The sequence below is a fragment of the Rhagoletis pomonella genome, unplaced genomic scaffold, assembly GCF_013731165.1.
Source record: "Rhagoletis pomonella isolate Grant_MI unplaced genomic scaffold, Rhpom_1.0 Rhpom_scaffold_00013, whole genome shotgun sequence".
NCBI classification, from domain to species: domain Eukaryota; kingdom Metazoa; phylum Arthropoda; class Insecta; order Diptera; family Tephritidae; genus Rhagoletis; species Rhagoletis pomonella.
This window is the reverse complement of record NW_023458567.1, coordinates 8,304,683-8,322,219: the sequence shown is the minus strand read 5'-3', so window position 1 is coordinate 8,322,219 and position 17,537 is coordinate 8,304,683. Positions and strand designations below refer to the sequence as shown.

At 38.5% G+C, this 17,537-nt stretch overlaps 1 protein-coding gene and 1 long non-coding RNA gene across 3 annotated transcripts in view; one reads left to right on the top strand and one right to left on the bottom strand.

Moving 5' to 3' along the window:
* On the bottom strand, positions 1-924 carry LOC118748716. Of its 2 annotated transcripts, none has more exons than XR_004994076.1 (2): positions 437-924; positions 1-371 (listed from the first exon to the last, which is right to left on the bottom strand). It is a non-coding gene; the product is annotated as an uncharacterized LOC118748716 (long non-coding RNA). The 2 variants fall into 2 exon arrangements; XR_004994077.1 differs by having other exon boundaries at positions 441-924.
* LOC118748715 (sodium/potassium/calcium exchanger 3-like) overlaps positions 919-17,537 on the top strand; it is a 39,353-nt gene continuing 22,734 nt past the window's right edge. The window contains exon 1 of the mRNA XM_036483363.1: positions 919-1,600. Coding sequence (XP_036339256.1) covers positions 1,567-1,600 — 34 coding nt within the window. The 5' untranslated portion in view covers positions 919-1,566. The remainder of the gene's footprint in view (positions 1,601-17,537) is intronic.

The following is a 17,537-nucleotide window of genomic DNA, read 5'->3' as shown; positions in this document are numbered from 1 at the left end:
TTGGTTTTAACTCAACCATTTATTTTCTCGCTTCAAATTTTCAACCAAATGAATTCTACCTGAATTTTAGCGCTGACTTACGCCGCCTTGGCTGAATAAGGCACGCATACCTAAATATGAAAATTGGCGTCTGATGTACCCACATTAACGTAGATCTATACATGCATGCAAGTACATATAAATATATACGATATGCATACATATATACGTACTTACTTACATATATACAAATACGATAATAATTAAGCCAAAAATAAAGCTCCTGGGTAGTATGTTGCGCTGTAAGGTGGGTGGGTGTTTGCGCATTTGATCGCAGCTTCTCTGCGACCCCAGCGATGATCTGTACGAGCAGCCGCTGTGGCAGGCACAATCTACCGATAAATGAGAGCCCGCGCCATCAAACATTTGCACAAACTGTAAGTACATATCTACATACTTACACTCGCAACGCGTCAACAAATAGCGCTTTCCGTTTGTCACGCTTTTCATGCGACTTGCGGCAATTCGGTAGCTGCACACTAACAAATAAGAGTAGCAGCCCCAATTGTTGTCATCACTGTCAATTGTCATGGATTATGCCGCGTCGCGATGTTTTCGTTCTGTATTCGAGCTTACTCGTAGTCACTAAGTCGGAACGGTGCATCAAAATGATCCACGTTTCAGTATATTGTTGAACGGCTGTGGCAATGGCGGCGTCGCGTTAAATTTTTCACGTACCTAAGTAATTCCTTTGAGTAAATACCGAATTTTTAATTAAAAAAAAAGAACAATAAACAAATAGTTTAGACGGCAATAGGACGTTGAATGCCATAGTCTTATAGTCGATTGAAACTCGTCAAAGCGCGGCACCAATTCGCTGAAGGCGATACGTCTAAGGCGGCGGCAACGACCAAGAAGCCGACAACGCATACGGCGTAAACGAAGACGGAAAGGCGCAAACGTTTTATTATAGGCGACATTTATATAGATAATTTTTTCTATAGATACTTTTATACTTAGTATGTCGCGCAAATGCTTAAGCCGCTACTCAATCATCTCAGAAGATTTGCCGAAAGCTTCACAGCGCGCTTAAACGGTATCCGGTCGCATTTAGTAGCGAGTGGCATACACTCGATCTGGGCATAGACGTCGTCGCAGGTGACAGCCACGAAGACGCGTACAGTGACGGTGGTACAGCGCACGAATTGGTGAACGTTTGCGGGCAGTGCGAGCATTTCATTCGCGGCGGCTGGATTACTCGTTGAATAGTGCGCGAGTGGAACATCACACAAAGTAGACAATTTTTATCAGCCAGCGAAAAGAAAGTTATGACAGTGAAGAATACTGAAAAATTTTATTTGTTTTGTTTTGAAATCCCTAAATCCAAATCTATGTGAAATCGCATAAAAGTTAAAAGTGTGGAAACGTGTTTTTTTTTTGGCTTTTAGTGGTTTGCTTTCAAGGTGATACACATTTTCTGAGTACACGCGCACTTAACTGGCCGCTTGCAGCGCCGTATATACTATATATAAAGCGAAGGAATAACCGCGTCGCCACAGCAAAGGAGTGTGATCAAATAGCAGCAATATGGAGGACTATTGGGGCCTCAGCAGCACAAATGGTACTTGGGTGTTGAAAATTACTTAGTATAATCCTAAATTGAAAAATTTTTTAGTGTTGAACTTATAGTAGGAGAGCGAGTGACATTTTTTCGCGATCATTTAGTTAAGGCCTATTTTTTTTTAGTATATGTACATATAAAACGTTGAACTGATAGTTGCAAGAAATTGAGCAAAGTATTTTTGCACCTACAGTGGGTCCTTTCATACAAAAATTAACTTTACCACTTCCTGTTTGTGACGGTTGTCATAACTGTATGAAAATAATTACTCTCCGAAAGGAATTTACATGTTCTAGTGCTTAAATACACGAAAAAACTAAAAATGTGAAACTCGAAAGTACATACCTTAGGGCGGGTCAATTTGTTTTGACTGTGCGCGCATAGCATTGGAGGATTCTACCTGTAATTCTAAGCACATTTGCTGAAGAAATCATGGGTCTAAAACCTATTTGGAGTTTGTCAAATTGCGAAAATAGATTTTGAAGAAAAGTTTAAAATTTTTACTCTTGCGCCCTCTACTGGAAGTTTTAAGAAAGAGATACGTTTTTATACAAAATTTAAGCACTTCTTTACGAAACTACATCAAAAAAGCTAAGAAAACGATTTTCGCAATTTGGCAATCTCCAAATTCCTCCTGTGGCGTAAAACTCCCCCGTACAAATTGACCCGCCCTAACATACATACGGTATCGGTCATATTTATAGCTTACCACTTATGTTTATTTTTTAATTTTTAAAAATTTTCAATTAAAATACAGTTTATTCTACAACTACAAAAGAATTCAACAATTTTTCACCCAAATTTCAAACTTTTTTTAGAAGTGTTAGAATTTTTTTTGAGTATACAGTTTTATAGCCCCTTCAATTTTAGTCTGATAATGTGCAAGTTTTAAGTGGCTAAAAATTACCGTTGATTTTTTCTATTTTTTTGTCGTATTTGTTTCCATATAACGAATAAACTAAATTTTTTTCTATATGTAGAAAACCGCAACACCTTCGACGAAGAAAATATATATAAAAAATCAGCGGTCATTTTTAGCCACTTAAAACTTGCACGTTATCAGACTAAAATTGAATGGGCTAAAAAATTGTGTACTCAAAAAAATTCTAGCTCTTCCGAGAAAAAAGTTAGAAGTTTGGGTTAAAATTTGTTGCATTTGTTATAGTTTTTTACAAAGTTTTAAACTTTGGTTAATATGGCGTTTGTAAGAGAATGAATTGTATTTGAATTGAAAATTCTTAAGAATAAAAAAACATAAACATAAGGGGCAAACGATATCACTTTGAAATGGCGTGCTATAGATATGACCGATACTGTGAAAAGAACTGTTACGTGTAACCCGCAACACCAATGGCCATATGAAAATAAATCCTATGATAATACACTACACCAAAACATTAAAGGAGCAAGAAAATTACCAAATTTTCCAGTGATTTTTGACAGGCCGTATTTCGGTAAAAAATTGTCATATTGAGACTTAAAAAAAAAGCATTTTTAGAGCTTACAATTTAATTTTTTCTTGGTTAGAAATTTTTAGGGGCTCAACGTCATTTTACACAGCCGTATTAATATCGCGCGCATATCAAATTTAGACAACGCGGCGTATACGTAACTCCTTTTAGTGCTGTCGAGAGCGGCTTGTATGCGACAAATAGATAGTGAGTGTCGATCCTATCCTCGCGGGTTCGGTTCGTTTAAATGAGCTCTGTTGAACGGCACTCAAATTTTCCATAGCGGAAAAATGCTGACTTATTCCCTTTGGTAATTAACCGATTCAATTATGTATTTAATTCCAAATTTATGGTGCAAAAAAAGAACTAAACTCTGAATACTCCTACTGGGTGTAAAAAATTTTATAGATGGCTTTAATGACATATTTCATTCGAAATAAAACTATAAGTATTACTTACGATAACATATTGTAATTGATTATTTTTAACATAAATATTTATCGATATTTCTATCGAAGTTTTTATTTATCGCTGACTATCGATATACGTTTAAATAATAATTCGGACATACTTATTTTTCGATAGTATAATCGATATATTTATTGAAACTCTAATCAACGTCATTATGTATGTCGTTAAAGTTATCGTTATTGATATATTTATCGATGTGGGTATCGATATATACCTATATATGTATTTATCGATATCCAATTTTTATTCTGATCTGAATTAAAAATTTATCAATTTTTTTATCTTATCATATATCCAAAGGTTTCTCGAAAACGCCTCTAACGATTAACGATTTTGATAAAATTTTGTATACACATAATGTTTTTGTATTATAAGATTACCTATATGGGTATTACCTCCGCGCATACTTGTTAAAGATTGCCACCTCTTCATAATTAGCTAGAAATTAAATAAAACATTAAAATATGGGTATCAACTGGAAGGTATTTTAAAACCCCAGAAATATTTTTGAAACAGGTTGCCATCTATTTTGAATCCCACATTTTCTTATTTTTTTGTTTAGAAACTAAAGATACTATTCATGAATACTAAACGATGGCACTTAAGCAATGATTTGCTTATATACTAATTGTTATCCCTTGGGATATTAGTTAAGGTTGCCATTTATTTTCGATGCTTCAAAATTTAACTAAAACAACGCAATATGAGTATAAAATGAAAGGGATTTTTGAGAAGTTTATTCCGTAATTATTTACGATAAGGGTGGAATGTATTTTTAATATAAAAATATATTTTGTTAATTTCAATAAGCATTTTTTTTTTTTGTGTATATGCACTACATATACGCCCAGTATATGTACTCTTCAACCCAGTGTATTTTCAGATGGGGTTTCCACCTAATTTTTAAAGGAAGAAGGTCAATACGGTATTACTAATATAAATCACTGTAAACAATTTCAGTACCCTACTTCAAATACTTCCAAAGAAAATTACCTTTTTCAATAGGCCATACTTCTCTCTGTGAGTATGTGATTAGTTCCATGTATGAAAATTTCAATATGTATGGGAGGTGCCACGCCCCCCCCTTCTCAAATAATAACAATTTTTCTATGAATGTGAGATTGATTTCATATATCTCTACACCAAGTTCTACTATTCAAGAATAACACTTCCTGAGGTATGCAGTATGAAAAATTCAGTTGGTATGCAAGGTGCTATGCCCCCTTCATGTATCGAAATTAATTTTAGCCTATAACCATGATTGCAGAGACTGCAGTAGGTGTCGGCAATTTCAAAAAAAAAAACCGGCGCAGCCTTTCTCGAGTATTGGAAACAGAAACAAGTAAGAAAGTCTAAGTTCGGGCGGAGCCGAACATTAAATACCCGGCGCAATTATTAAATATATGTTTTCCACCTTTCCGAAAGCTACCGCTACACGATAAGCCGGGGTGTATAAATTTTAAGTAAATTAGCGTCCTTAAATTTCGAAATATTGCAGTTTCAAGCATTTCTGAAATATACCGTTATATGAAAAGCGATCGTAATTTTAGTCCGATTTCAATAATTTTCACCGCTTTGCTTTTATGTGGCAAGCACAATAACCATACCGAGTTTGGTTCAAATTGCTAGAACGGTTAGCGAGATACATATATGTGATCATAAGTGGGCGGTGCCACGCCCATTTTCCAAAATTGTATCATAAGCGTATTTCTTGGTAAAAAATTGTTGCAACCATCAATTTTGAATAAATTAGCTTTAATATTTACTGATTTATCGAGGATTTCGTATTTTTCTAAATTACCGTTATATGGGATGTGGGCGTGGTTATTGTCCGATTTTTAAAATTTTCAGCCATTTGGTATGTTGTAGCAGGACCAACAACTGTCCCAAGTTTGGAAGAAATTGGTGCAGCGGTTACCAAGATATACACATGTAACCATAAGTAGGCGTGGCTACGCCCATTTGCCAAAATTTTTTAATATTCTTATTTTTCGTCTAAAACTCATTGTAAATGTCAATTTTGAGTGAATTATCTTCAGTAGTTACTAAAATATTGCACTTTTCGTATTTCTGAAAATTACCGTTATATGGGAGGTAGGCGTGGTTATTGTCCGATTTCGCCCATTTTCAATACCATCCGTCCTATGCCCAAAATAAGTCCACGTACCAAGTTTCGTTAAGATATCTCAATTTTTACTCGAGTTATCGTGTGCACAGACGGACGGACGGACGGACGGACGGACGGACGGACGGACAGACAGTCACCGCTTAATCGATTTCTCTTTTCATTCTGATCATTTATGTATACATTTGTCTATATCTATCTCGATTCGTTTTGCCTGTTACAAACAACCGTTATGTGAACAAAGTTATAATACCCTTGTGCACAAGTGCGCTCGGGTATAAAAAGGCTAGTAGTATCTGAAAACTTTTATTAAAGTTACAAATTGAAAATTTTAGAATTGAAAACATGAATATAAACTAAAGTGAAATACTACATAAATATATATATGAGATGACAAACGCTACAAAATTGACATAGTGCATGGAAAAATAGGACTCAATTGGGTTAAAATAAAATAAATATTTACGAATACCAAGCGAAATAAAAAAGCTAAACTAAAAATAAGCAGTATTATAGCTAAGTAAAAACGGAATAGAGAACAGATGAAATTAATTTATAAACATTTGTGCAAATTTATCACAGGCGATGATTGTAAATGAATCAAAATAAAATTAAATCAAAATGTGTATTACGCGGCGTATGAGTAACCGAAAAGACAATAGATGCTGGTGTGTTTAAACGAAAACTTTAAAATATACCAAAACAAAAACTAAACAAATGCAATGAAGCGGAACCGCATAGAGAAAACATAGTGATACTCGTAATTAAAGAAAGCGAAACCAAACGATAAATAAAATACTAAAATAAACGAACATGCATGTACGTACATATGTACATTAGAGTGGTCCGAAAAAATTTTTACGAGATAGGCTTTGGGGTACCTTCCAAAATTTTGCCTCTTGCCGAAAGAGGTGCTGGTACCAAACCTTACCTTTCCTAAATATCAATTTAGAGGTTGCTCATATTTTACTCTAGAAGTATTGTGTACATATATTAATCAAACAATCGATTAACTAAACTAAGAACATTTCAAATTTAAATTATCTATGAAAATATCAGTTCAGTTGTCAGTTGTCATGGCAATAGTAGCTTTTTATAAAAATCACCAATTTGTTTGCCAGTTTCACAGTGCTCCAGTAGCGCATTTCAAGGTCATTGAGTGCCCTGTATTAGTTGCAGTAGAAAACTGAAAGCTGGTGTAGATATCAAAAGTAAAAAACTAATGTGTGCTCCGTTTTCTAAGACAAAATTTTTTTCCCCATACAAAAATTGGACCACTCTAATGTACATAGTATGTAAATATTTACTAAAGTTGCGTACAGCGAAAATGGATGAATAAGGTAAAATGAACACAGTGAAATCGAGTGATAAATATAATGTAACACAAAAATTTGAAACAGCTAAAAGGAATATTTTAGGCACCCATTGGGTTTCTTGTGTTTCATGGTAGCATCAGTAATATATAAGCCTACCCATGCTATTGGTTAAGGACTCAAATCACACCATAACACTGGAACGAAAGGATCTCACTGTGATCAGCATATGCATTGAAGTAGGCTCGAGTTCCTTTTGGCTCATCAGGAATTTGCAGCTAATTTAGATGTTCGCTAGCTCATGAATTGTTTAACAGCTTCAGACGATTTCAGCCACCTTGATAGAATCGCAGCTGTTGTTCTTGCAGCGACCAACTGTGATTTTTTTTTAATTTTATGCAAAATCTCCGCTTATCGTCAATTTCTAAATTGAATCATTGTTAGCGTCCTTCTAAGCCAAGTGATTAGAGATGGGTGCTATCACTTGTTGAGATTCAAAGCTCTCGAGCTTTGGTCTGATCTAAACAAAAACTTGTATACAATGATTGTCCCCCTCTTCCTCTTTTTCTTCTTTTTTGGCGCTGTAACGGCCTAAGCGATTTTGGCCGAGTTCAGCAAAGCATGCCAGTCGTTTCTCCTCTGTGCCAACTGACGCCAATTGGAAACGCCAAGTGAAGCCAAGTCCTTCTCCACCTGTTCTTTCCATCGCAGTGGGGGCCTCCCTCTTCCTCTGCTACCACCAGCGGGTTCCGAGTCGAATACTTTCAAAGCTGGAGCGTCGGTGTCCATTCGAACGACATGACCAAGCCAGCGGAGCCGCTGTTTTTTAATTCGCTGCACTATGTCCATATCGTTGTAAAGCTCATACAGCTCATCGTTCCATCGTCTGCGGTACTCGCCGTCGCCAACGCGTAAAGGCCCGTAAATCTTCCGCAAAATCTTTCTCTCAAACACTCCAAGAGCCGCCTCATCGGATGTTGTCATTGTCCATGCTTCTGCGCCATATACCAGCACAGGCATGATGAGTGACTTATAGAGCGTGGTTTTCGTACGTCGAGAGAGGACTTTACTCCTAATTGCCTACTCAGTCCAAAGTAGCACTTGTTGGCAAGAGTGATTCTGCGTTGGATTTCAATGCTGACATTATTATCGGTGTTAATGCTGGCTCCCCAGTAAACGAAATTCTCTACTTTCTCGAAATTATAACTGTCAACAGTGGCTTGGGTGCCAAGACGCGAATACGCTGACTGTTTGTTTGATGACAGGAGATACTTCGTCTTGTCCTCGTTGACCACCAGAAAGGGATAAGGAAAAAGGAAAGGGCAGGACAGAATTCGCGGTTCTTGTTACCGATGATGTCAATGTCATAGGCGTACACCATCAATTGCACGCTCTTTAAAAAAAAATTCCTGAGCGGTTCGGTTTGCAGCTCTTATTATCTTCTCCAACATCAGATGAAAGAAATCGCATGCAAGGGAATCGCCCGGTCTGAAACGCCGTATGGTAGCAAAAGGCTCGGAGAGGTATTTCCCAATTCTGATGGAGCTGGTGGTATTGCTTAACGTCATTTTACACAGCCGTATCTGTTTCTTGGGGATGCCAAATTCAGAGATAGCGGCATATAGGCAAATCCTTCTAGTGCAGCCGAAAGCAGCTTTAAAGTCGACAAATGTGTGGTGAGTGTCGACCCTTTTCTCGCGGGTCTTTTCCCAGATTTGGCGTATTGTGTATACCAGGTCTATAGTGGATTTGCCAGGTCTAAAGCCACTCTGATAGGCCGAATCAGTTCGTTGACGATGGGCTTCAGACTTGCACATTTAAAGTTGTCTATGGTGTACCTATCGTGGAAAACTGTGGATGGTCGTACCTCTCTTTGCAATTTACCCTTATCCAGTATCCCTCTATCCAGGCATACATATGAGTTATATTTAAAAATCTGCGCCCTGCAGTATGGGACTTTATGTTATCTACATATGTCGGAGCTTAAAGCTTTCAAAGTTGCCTGGCTGTCAGATTCGATGATGACTTACTTTCTTTCTGTGTAGGTCTTTGACTAAGTCGGTATGCTGCCGTCTACATGGCCAACACTTCCGGTGATATTAACTGCAGTGATTGGGAAGTCAAAAATATCTCTTTACCCTTAGTTCAACTTAGAAAGATCCTCCCCCGACTCCCACTTCAAGCGTGCAGCCATCTATGTACATAAAAGTTTAAGCAATTAGGGGCAAGGGAAAGTTACAATAGTATCAATGCTGTCATGTTGGTACTCGAAAAGGAGTGATTGGAGGTAAATACATACAACATCGCATTTAGGGCACCACTGTTTTCGCGTACATGCACTTCTTTGTATCCTTTTTAGACTTCTAGAGCTGTTGATTTTATGAGTGTAGGCTATCTCACTAAGGCATTCTCTTGAGTTATTTCGACAGAACTTTATTCTTTATAAACATTGTTTCCTTCAAGGTATCATCGCTAAACCATTTTTGCAGCAGCACACAAAGATCTCTTCTACTCATTCACGAAAAAAACCGTTTTAGTTACAAGTATTTTAAATCTTTTCCATTGCTTTTTTGACTTTCTATTTTGCTTAAATCTCCAACGACTAAATCAAAGTAAATTGTCATACAAAAGGCAAATAATTTAGAAATGAAATTAAAGCGGTGCCAAATGATGCCAGTCCATTGCGGTTGCTCGCATACAATCGCCAACTAAAGAAAATAAAAAAATGTGCGAGTAAGTACATAGTATGTATGTATGTATCTAGCGATGCACAAGTAAATACCGCACATGTATAAGAATTTGCTTAACTAAAATAGATATATTAAGAGAAATGTTTTGGCGGAAGGACGGGTAGAAGTCGATTTACAAGGGTAGTGCAGCAAAATTCGTGTGCCGAGACGAAAGATACAAAAACTTGCTGGGGAGTAAACACCTGTTGTGAGTTATTCAGTGAGTAGGCAATGGAACGGTAAACGTGATGTGTATGGATATGTGTGCGTTCAGAATGATAAGTAGTGCTGAGAGCTGCCTACCTGCAGAAAGCGCTGATTTACTTGTAGATCAGTTGCGGTCAGCTTGATTTATTTGCACTCGCTCGCGCTGCTAAAAAGGATACGAAACTTGCAATGAGCGAGTCATTTGTCGCGCTACAAAATAGCTGCAAAGCGACAAAGCGTAAACTATATCGAGGTAGTGTGAGAGCGTTCTGGAGAGTAATATGAGTAGGAGAAAAAATAATTTAAAAAAAAAAATTTCTATTGCGCGCGGCTAAAGTGTCGCTGCCTTCACACCTACTTGCTGCACTGTTGCCGCTTAGCCTCAGCTCCGTAGCTTATGTGCTTAAGTGAATACATATCTGAATAGCCCCACACGAGTTCACGACGCGCAGAAGATACTTGGTGACTTTAGACAAATACACACATACATACATATGTGATATTATTTATACTGTACACATGTACATACAGATGTGATTGCATACATTCTTAAGCTACTGATTAAATTAAAGTGAACTTAATTTAACGTGATTGATATCGTTTTCTTTTCATGACTTTATTTTCATACATTTTAACTGCTGTAAATGCCGCTTGCTTATACGTGCATACCTACATACATACATATGTACATACGATTATAGTACTAGTATAACTGCTAGTTAAGCAGCATGAAGGAGAATGTTATATTTTGCAGACAATTTTGTGTGTGTATCAGTTTAAGTGAGGATTGAATGATTGTTTTGTTGAATAAGATATTTTTGTATTTACGTGCATACATGTAAGTAAGTATGCATATATTTTTATCAGAATTATCACTGTTATTATATTGTATTCACATACATATACATACATAAGTATCTTTGTGTTCTGCACTAAAATTCCACACACTGAGCTGAAGAAATGCATGTTATTATGTGGAAATTTTTATCATTCATTCACATGTACATTAGGGCGGGTGTCAGAAGTACACAGGAAAATCAACTGTAAGACCGCGGGAGTTAAAGCTGCCTTCTTATTTCTTCGGTGCAGAGTGCGGCCGAAACCCAGAAGTGCAGCCAAAATTTGCAGCTTTAGAGAAATGATTCGCAATTTCGCACTAGGGGTTTTCGGGGTCGCTTATTACGAATCCGCTGTCAGAATTGCGAAAATTCGTTTGGCGGATCCAGTATGGCGTCCGTTGAATTTCGAGGTTTTTAGTTAGATTTCTATAGAAAGATTTTGAGTGTGCAGTTTTATAGCCCACTTAATTTTAGTGTCACAAAGTTCAAGTTTGAAGTAGTTAGGGCTTACCGTTGATTTTTAAAAACTGTTTTTGTTGACAGTGCCAGTAATTTTCTTCTATACGAAGTGTGTTCGATGATTTTTTATATGGCGAAAATGAGCAACGCCTTAAAAAAAAGAAATTTCCAAAAATCAACCATAATTCCTAGCTACTTTAAACTTGCCGCAACTTATACCACAAAACTGCATTCCCAAAATCATTCTGTGAAATCTAATTAAAAAGCTCGAAATTTTTACAAACATGTGAAGCTAATACATATATGTATGTGTATTAAAAAATATACATTAAAGTTTCCGTAGTAGATTTGAGCAGCTGAATTTTATTTTATTCCGTATTCCTTATATTTCTATTTCTAAATAAGTGTTGATATTCACAAAATCTTGTACGTATTTTACTAACCTTCGGATGTAGCTTCCATGTGGTTTTGTTGGATTTCCTTTACTCAAAGTGCTTTGACATTTTATTACTTTTCCCTTTGAATCTAACATAATGTTGTGCTTGGGCGAAGGCCACATTCCGACTAAAAATAAAGAGGGTACTGTGAACGGTTTTCGCTTCTTAGAGGATCCATCTTTTTTCTTATTTTTTAATTCACTTTTCGAATCAAATCACAAAATTCATTTTTTCCGCGTCGTTATTCGCAAAATGAATTTACATCGCCAATGATATGAGAAGGCGGCCAATGCGAAAAGAATTTGGACACAAAAATTTTGTGGAAAGTGTGACCGGAGTAAGATGATGATTTTTATTTTTAAAAGCGCGGCCCCCCAACGTGTGAAATTAGTTTTATGATTGCAACTACCTTTTGGCCATCGAAACCAACATCTGAAAATGAGTGAAAACTTCGCTTAGCAATGGCTTTGAGACAACCAGGTTCTGCAGGTGACAGCACAAAAATTTTACAAATTTGCTTTTCCCATCTGGAAGATGGAAGATTTGTAAAAGTTGAAGATAATTTTTTAAAAAGGTAGTTGCATTCGATAGAGAACATTCTGAAGAACATTTCTCTTTCCGTCTTACCCTTCTAACTAGCACTGCTAACGATCTCCTTTGACTAGAATCAGAGTATTCTACCGCTACGTATAAATAAATTTTCACTCTTTAGAAAGATCGTAGCGTTATTAAGTAAAAAACTTTGATACCTGCATTATATACTGAAAAAGAAGTGATGGATTGTCATAATGATGAAATCAAGTGTTAATTTTTTCTTTTTTCATTTTATAAAGCAAAACTAAAATTTAAGCGTTTCGAATATAACGGTGCAAAAAAAAATTAGTATTAAAAAAAAAACTGTATAACCAAAATTAAACTTTTTACAATAATTTAAAGCCACTGAACTAGAAAATGAGTATCTTTATTTTGCAAAAGAAAACATGGTTTCCCATATATAGACAAAAAAATTATATTTTCTTAATCCTTTCGGTCCCGTTGTCAGAAATCTAAGGGAATGTAAGGGGAACCCAGCTTTATTGGGCACTTCCTAGTATTCCTTTGCTTTCCTTAACATTGGTTACCACATTTCAGCGCTCCATCTAAATGCTTCCAGAGGAATGCCCCGCGAGAATTATAGATCAAACCGGAGTTGCCACGACCCATTGACTTAGAATTTCGTGAAATCTCCATAAAAAAAAAAATCCAGTAATATATCTCAAATAGTACTTCCAGGAATATTCTGTAAGAAAATTCCACTTGTATGGAACAGACCGCGGAACCTTTCCCAATAGATGCATTATGAAAATTCAATTCAATTTGTGCGGGATGGGGCCTGGCATCGATGTATCGACATTATTTTCTGCATATGATCATTCTTTCGAAAATCTACAGTAAGTGCGCAAAATTTTGTTTTAATCGGACAAGCGGTTTAGAACGCAATATGCATAAATAAATATTTTTTCGGCAATAAACATTTCTTCTAATTACATTTGCTTCATTACAAGGAACAAAGAATTTACATACCTCTGCGAATTAGTGGTGGCAAATTATCGATAGTGATGATGGTTTTTTGGGTCAATATCGATTGTGTCAATAGTCATTTTTTCCGATAGTGCGCTGCCGTCGATAGTCTCGATAGTGTGGATGTAAAAATTACTTTTGAAGGTTATATGAATTCATTTATTTATATAATAAATAATATAATAAATTGCAGTTTTCAAATTGCTGAAGAACCTCGTTGATTTTTGACAATTTTTTTGCTAACAGTGGTACCCATTTTCTTCCATATAAAAACGAACTTCTTTTTACAGAAGAAAATGCGTGACACTGTTTATTATCTTCTTCTTCTTCTTATTTGGCGCTGTAACCGCCTAAGCGATTTTGGCCGAGTCCAAAACAGCACGCCAGTCATTTCTCTTCTGTGCTAACTGACGCCAATTGAAAATGCCAAGTGAAGCCAAGTCCTTCTCCACCTGGTCTTTCCAACGCAGAGGAGGCCTTCCTCTTCCTCTGTTCCCAGCATCGCGGCCCGCGTTGAATATTTTCAGAGCAGGAGCGTTTCTGTCCATCCGAACGACATGGCCAAGCCAGCGGAGCCGCTGAATTTTAATTCGCTGCACTATGTCTATATCGTTGTAAAGCTCATACAGCTCATCGTTAAATCGTCTGCGATATTCGCCATCACCAACGCGTAAAGGTCCGTAAATCTTTCGCAGAATCTTTCTCTCGAAAACTCCAAGAGCCGCCTCATCAGATGCTTTCATTGTCCATGCTTCCGCGCCATACACCAGCACAGGCATGATGAGTGACTTATAGAGTGTGATCTTTGTACGACGAGAGAGGACTTTACTTCTCAATTGCCTACTCAGCCCAAAGTAGCACTTGTTGGCAAGAGTGATTCTCCGTTGGATTTCAAGGCTGACATTATTATTGGTGTTAATGCTGGTTCCCAAATAAACGAAGTCGTCCACTTTTTCAAACTTGTAACTGTCAACAGTGACGTGGGTGCCAAGACGCGTATGCTCTGACTGTTTGTGTGCTGACAGGAGATACTTCGTTTTGTCCTCGTTCACCACCAGACCCATTCGCTTTGCTTCTCTATCCAATCCCGAGAAGGCAGAACAGACGTAGCCCTTGTTTTTACCGATAATATCGATGTCGTCGGCATACGCCAGCAATTGTACGCTCTTATAAAGTATTGTGCCTGAGCGGTTCAGTTCTGCGGCTCTTATTATCTTCTCCAACATAAGATTAAAGAAATCACACGAAAGGGGGTCCCCTTGCCTGAAACCTCGTTTGGTATCAAACGGCTCGGAGAGGTCCTTCCCTATTCTGACGGAGCTGGTGGTATTGCTCAACGTCATTTTACACAGCCGTATTAGTTTCGCGGGGATACCAAATTCAGACATCGCGGCATAAAGGCAACTTCTCTTCGTGCTGTCGAAAGCGGCTTTGAAATCGACAAATAGATGGTGTGTGTCGATCCTATTCTCGCGGGTCTTTTCCAAGATTTGGCGTATTGTGAATACCTGATCTATGGTGGATTTTCCAGGCCTAAAGCCACACTGATAAGGTCCAATCAGCTCGTTGACGGTGGGCTTCAGTCTTTCGCACAATACGCTCGATAAGACCTTGTAACCTATGCTTAGAAGGCTAATTCCGCGGTAGTTGGCGCGTATGGCGGGGTCGCCTTTCTTGTGGATTGGGCAGAGCACACTTAAATTCCAGTCGTCGGGCATGCGTTCATCTGACCATATTCTGCATACGAGCTGATGCATGCACCTCATCAGCTCCTCGCCGCCGTACTTGAATAGCTCGGCTGGCAGGCCGTCAGCTCCAGCAGCTTTGTTGTTTTTCAGCCGCGTAATCGCTATTCGTACCTCGTCATAGTCAGGCGGTGGGACAGCTACTCCATCATCATCGACTGGGGACTCGGGTTCGTCTTCCTCACTACTTTCAGCGCTGCTACCATTCAGTAGGTTATAAAAGTGTTCCCTCCACAATTTAAGTATATTCTGGACATCGGTCACTAGGTCGCCATTGTTGTTCTTACAGGAGTTCGCCCCGGTCTTGAAACCTTCCGTAAGTCGCCTAACCCTCTGGTAGAATTTTCGGGCGTTCTTCCTGTCGGCCAGCATCTCAAGCTCTTCGCACTCACGTATTTCGGCCTCTCTCTTCTTATTGCGGCAAATACGTCTCGCTTCCTTCTTCAGTTCCCTATAACGGTCCCACATGGCTCGCGTTGCGCCCGATCGCAGCGTGGCCCTGTAGGCGGCATCTTTTTTCTCTGCGGCTTCTTGACATTCCTCATCGTACCAGTTGTTCTTTCGGGCTCGCTGAAATCCAACTACTTCTTCGGCGGCGGTACTTAATGATCGGGAAATGTGGTTCCACTGCTCGCGTACGTCGGATTGTTGAAGAGTGCTCTCAGAGAGCAGGTGTGTGAGTCGAGTGGCGAATAAATTGGCCGTCTGTTGTGATTGCAGCTTTTCGACGTTAAGCTTTCCTTGCATTGTTGGGCGCACATTTTTTGCTGCACAGAGGCGGGTGCGTATCTTGGCTACAACAAGATAGTGGTCCGAGTCGATGTTTGGCCCTCGGAGTGTACGTACGTCCAAAACGCTTGAAGCATGCCTTCCGTCTATCACAACATGATCGATTTGGTTTCTCGTTTTTCGATCTGGAGACAGCCATGTAGCTTGGTGGATGTTCTTATGCTGGAACCTAGTACTACATATTACCATATTTCGGGCCCCGGCGAAGTCGATCAGCCTCAGTCCGTTATCGGACGTTTCGTCGTGGAGGCTGAATTTTCCGACAGTGGCGCCAAAGATCCCTTCCTTGCCCATCTTGGCATTAAAATCGCCAAGCACGATTTTGACATCGTGTCGGGGGCAGCGCTCATATGTACGTTCCAAGCGCTCATAGAAGAGATCCTTGGACGCCTCATCCTTCTCTTCCGTCGGGGCATGGGCGCAGATGAGCGAGATGTTGAAGAATCTAGCTTTGATGCGGATTGTGGCTAGACGTTCGTCCACCGGGGTGAACGCCAGTACTCGGCGACGGAGTCTCTCTCCTACCACGAATCCAACACCGAATTTGCGCTCCTTTACGTGGCAACTGTAGTAGACGTCGCAAGGCTTCACGCTTACTTTACCTTGCCCCGTCCATCGCATTTCTTGGATGGCGGTGATGTCAGCCTTTGTCTTCCCGAGGACATCAACCAGCCGGGCAGAGGCACCTTCCCCATTAAGGGTCCGGATATTCCAGGTGCATACCCTTAAATCATAGTCCTTTATACGTTTGCCGTGGTCGTCATCAGAAAAAGGGGGTCTCATCCGAGGCTTGTTGGAATTTTTCATTGGGCGGGGTTTTAACGTGGCGGGACCCAAACCCAGCGCACGCGAAGTTTTACGCCTTCTCACTTTAGCTCGCTCCCAAACGGGTGTTTGGTTGCTACCCAGAGGATACGTGGATATAAATATCCGGACGTTGTGAGCTGCGATTTGAACCGTACGCACAAGAATCGCTTCTGGCCACTCCCAGGTGAATGGCAGTCAAAAGTTTTCCACTTCTGCGCACGGAACCATCCTCCACTGTTTATTATACTAAAATTTAATGGACTATAAAATTGCATACCAAACAATTTTCTCAAAATTCTGATCCCAAAGTTTGAAATTTTGGTGAGACTGTGAGGAATTTAATTAATTGTTGCACAAAGTTTGTAATTGGGATTTGCATGGTTTTCGTTAGACGTTAAGCTGGGCTTTTATAAACAAATTAATAAGCTTTAAAGAAAAAAAGGAAAATATGTCGCGACACTATAAAATGTTCATTAATTATTTAAATTCTTGTTTATTTACTTATAAAACGTTAACATTTTTACTTTTATGATTTTATGTTGAGTTTTTTTTTTGTGCAAAAAGTTTCATGACTTAAGCTCTAGTTTTCTGTAAAAGTTATTACATATAATGAAACACATGCAATATAAACATATCTATAACAAACACAAATATTTGTCCATATTTTGTTACACTATCCGCACGAGTATTATAAAAAATTTCGCGTTTCAACATAGATATGGTACATAAAAATCATACATAGATATGGCAATTCCTCGACAGTATCGATAGTATCGAACTTAAAATATGACCGATAGTGCCATCCGATAGTTTGCCACCACTACTACGAATATGTTATGTATACTTACAAATACATATCTACACTCATGCATTCATAAGCATCACACTCTATTTTTACACATTTGGCGTGCAAAACTAATTGAAATTGTCATTAAATATTACGCGCATAAAGAATTTTTTCAATTAAATAATTACTTGACCGCTTGGTTTTTGATTGAAGCCGAC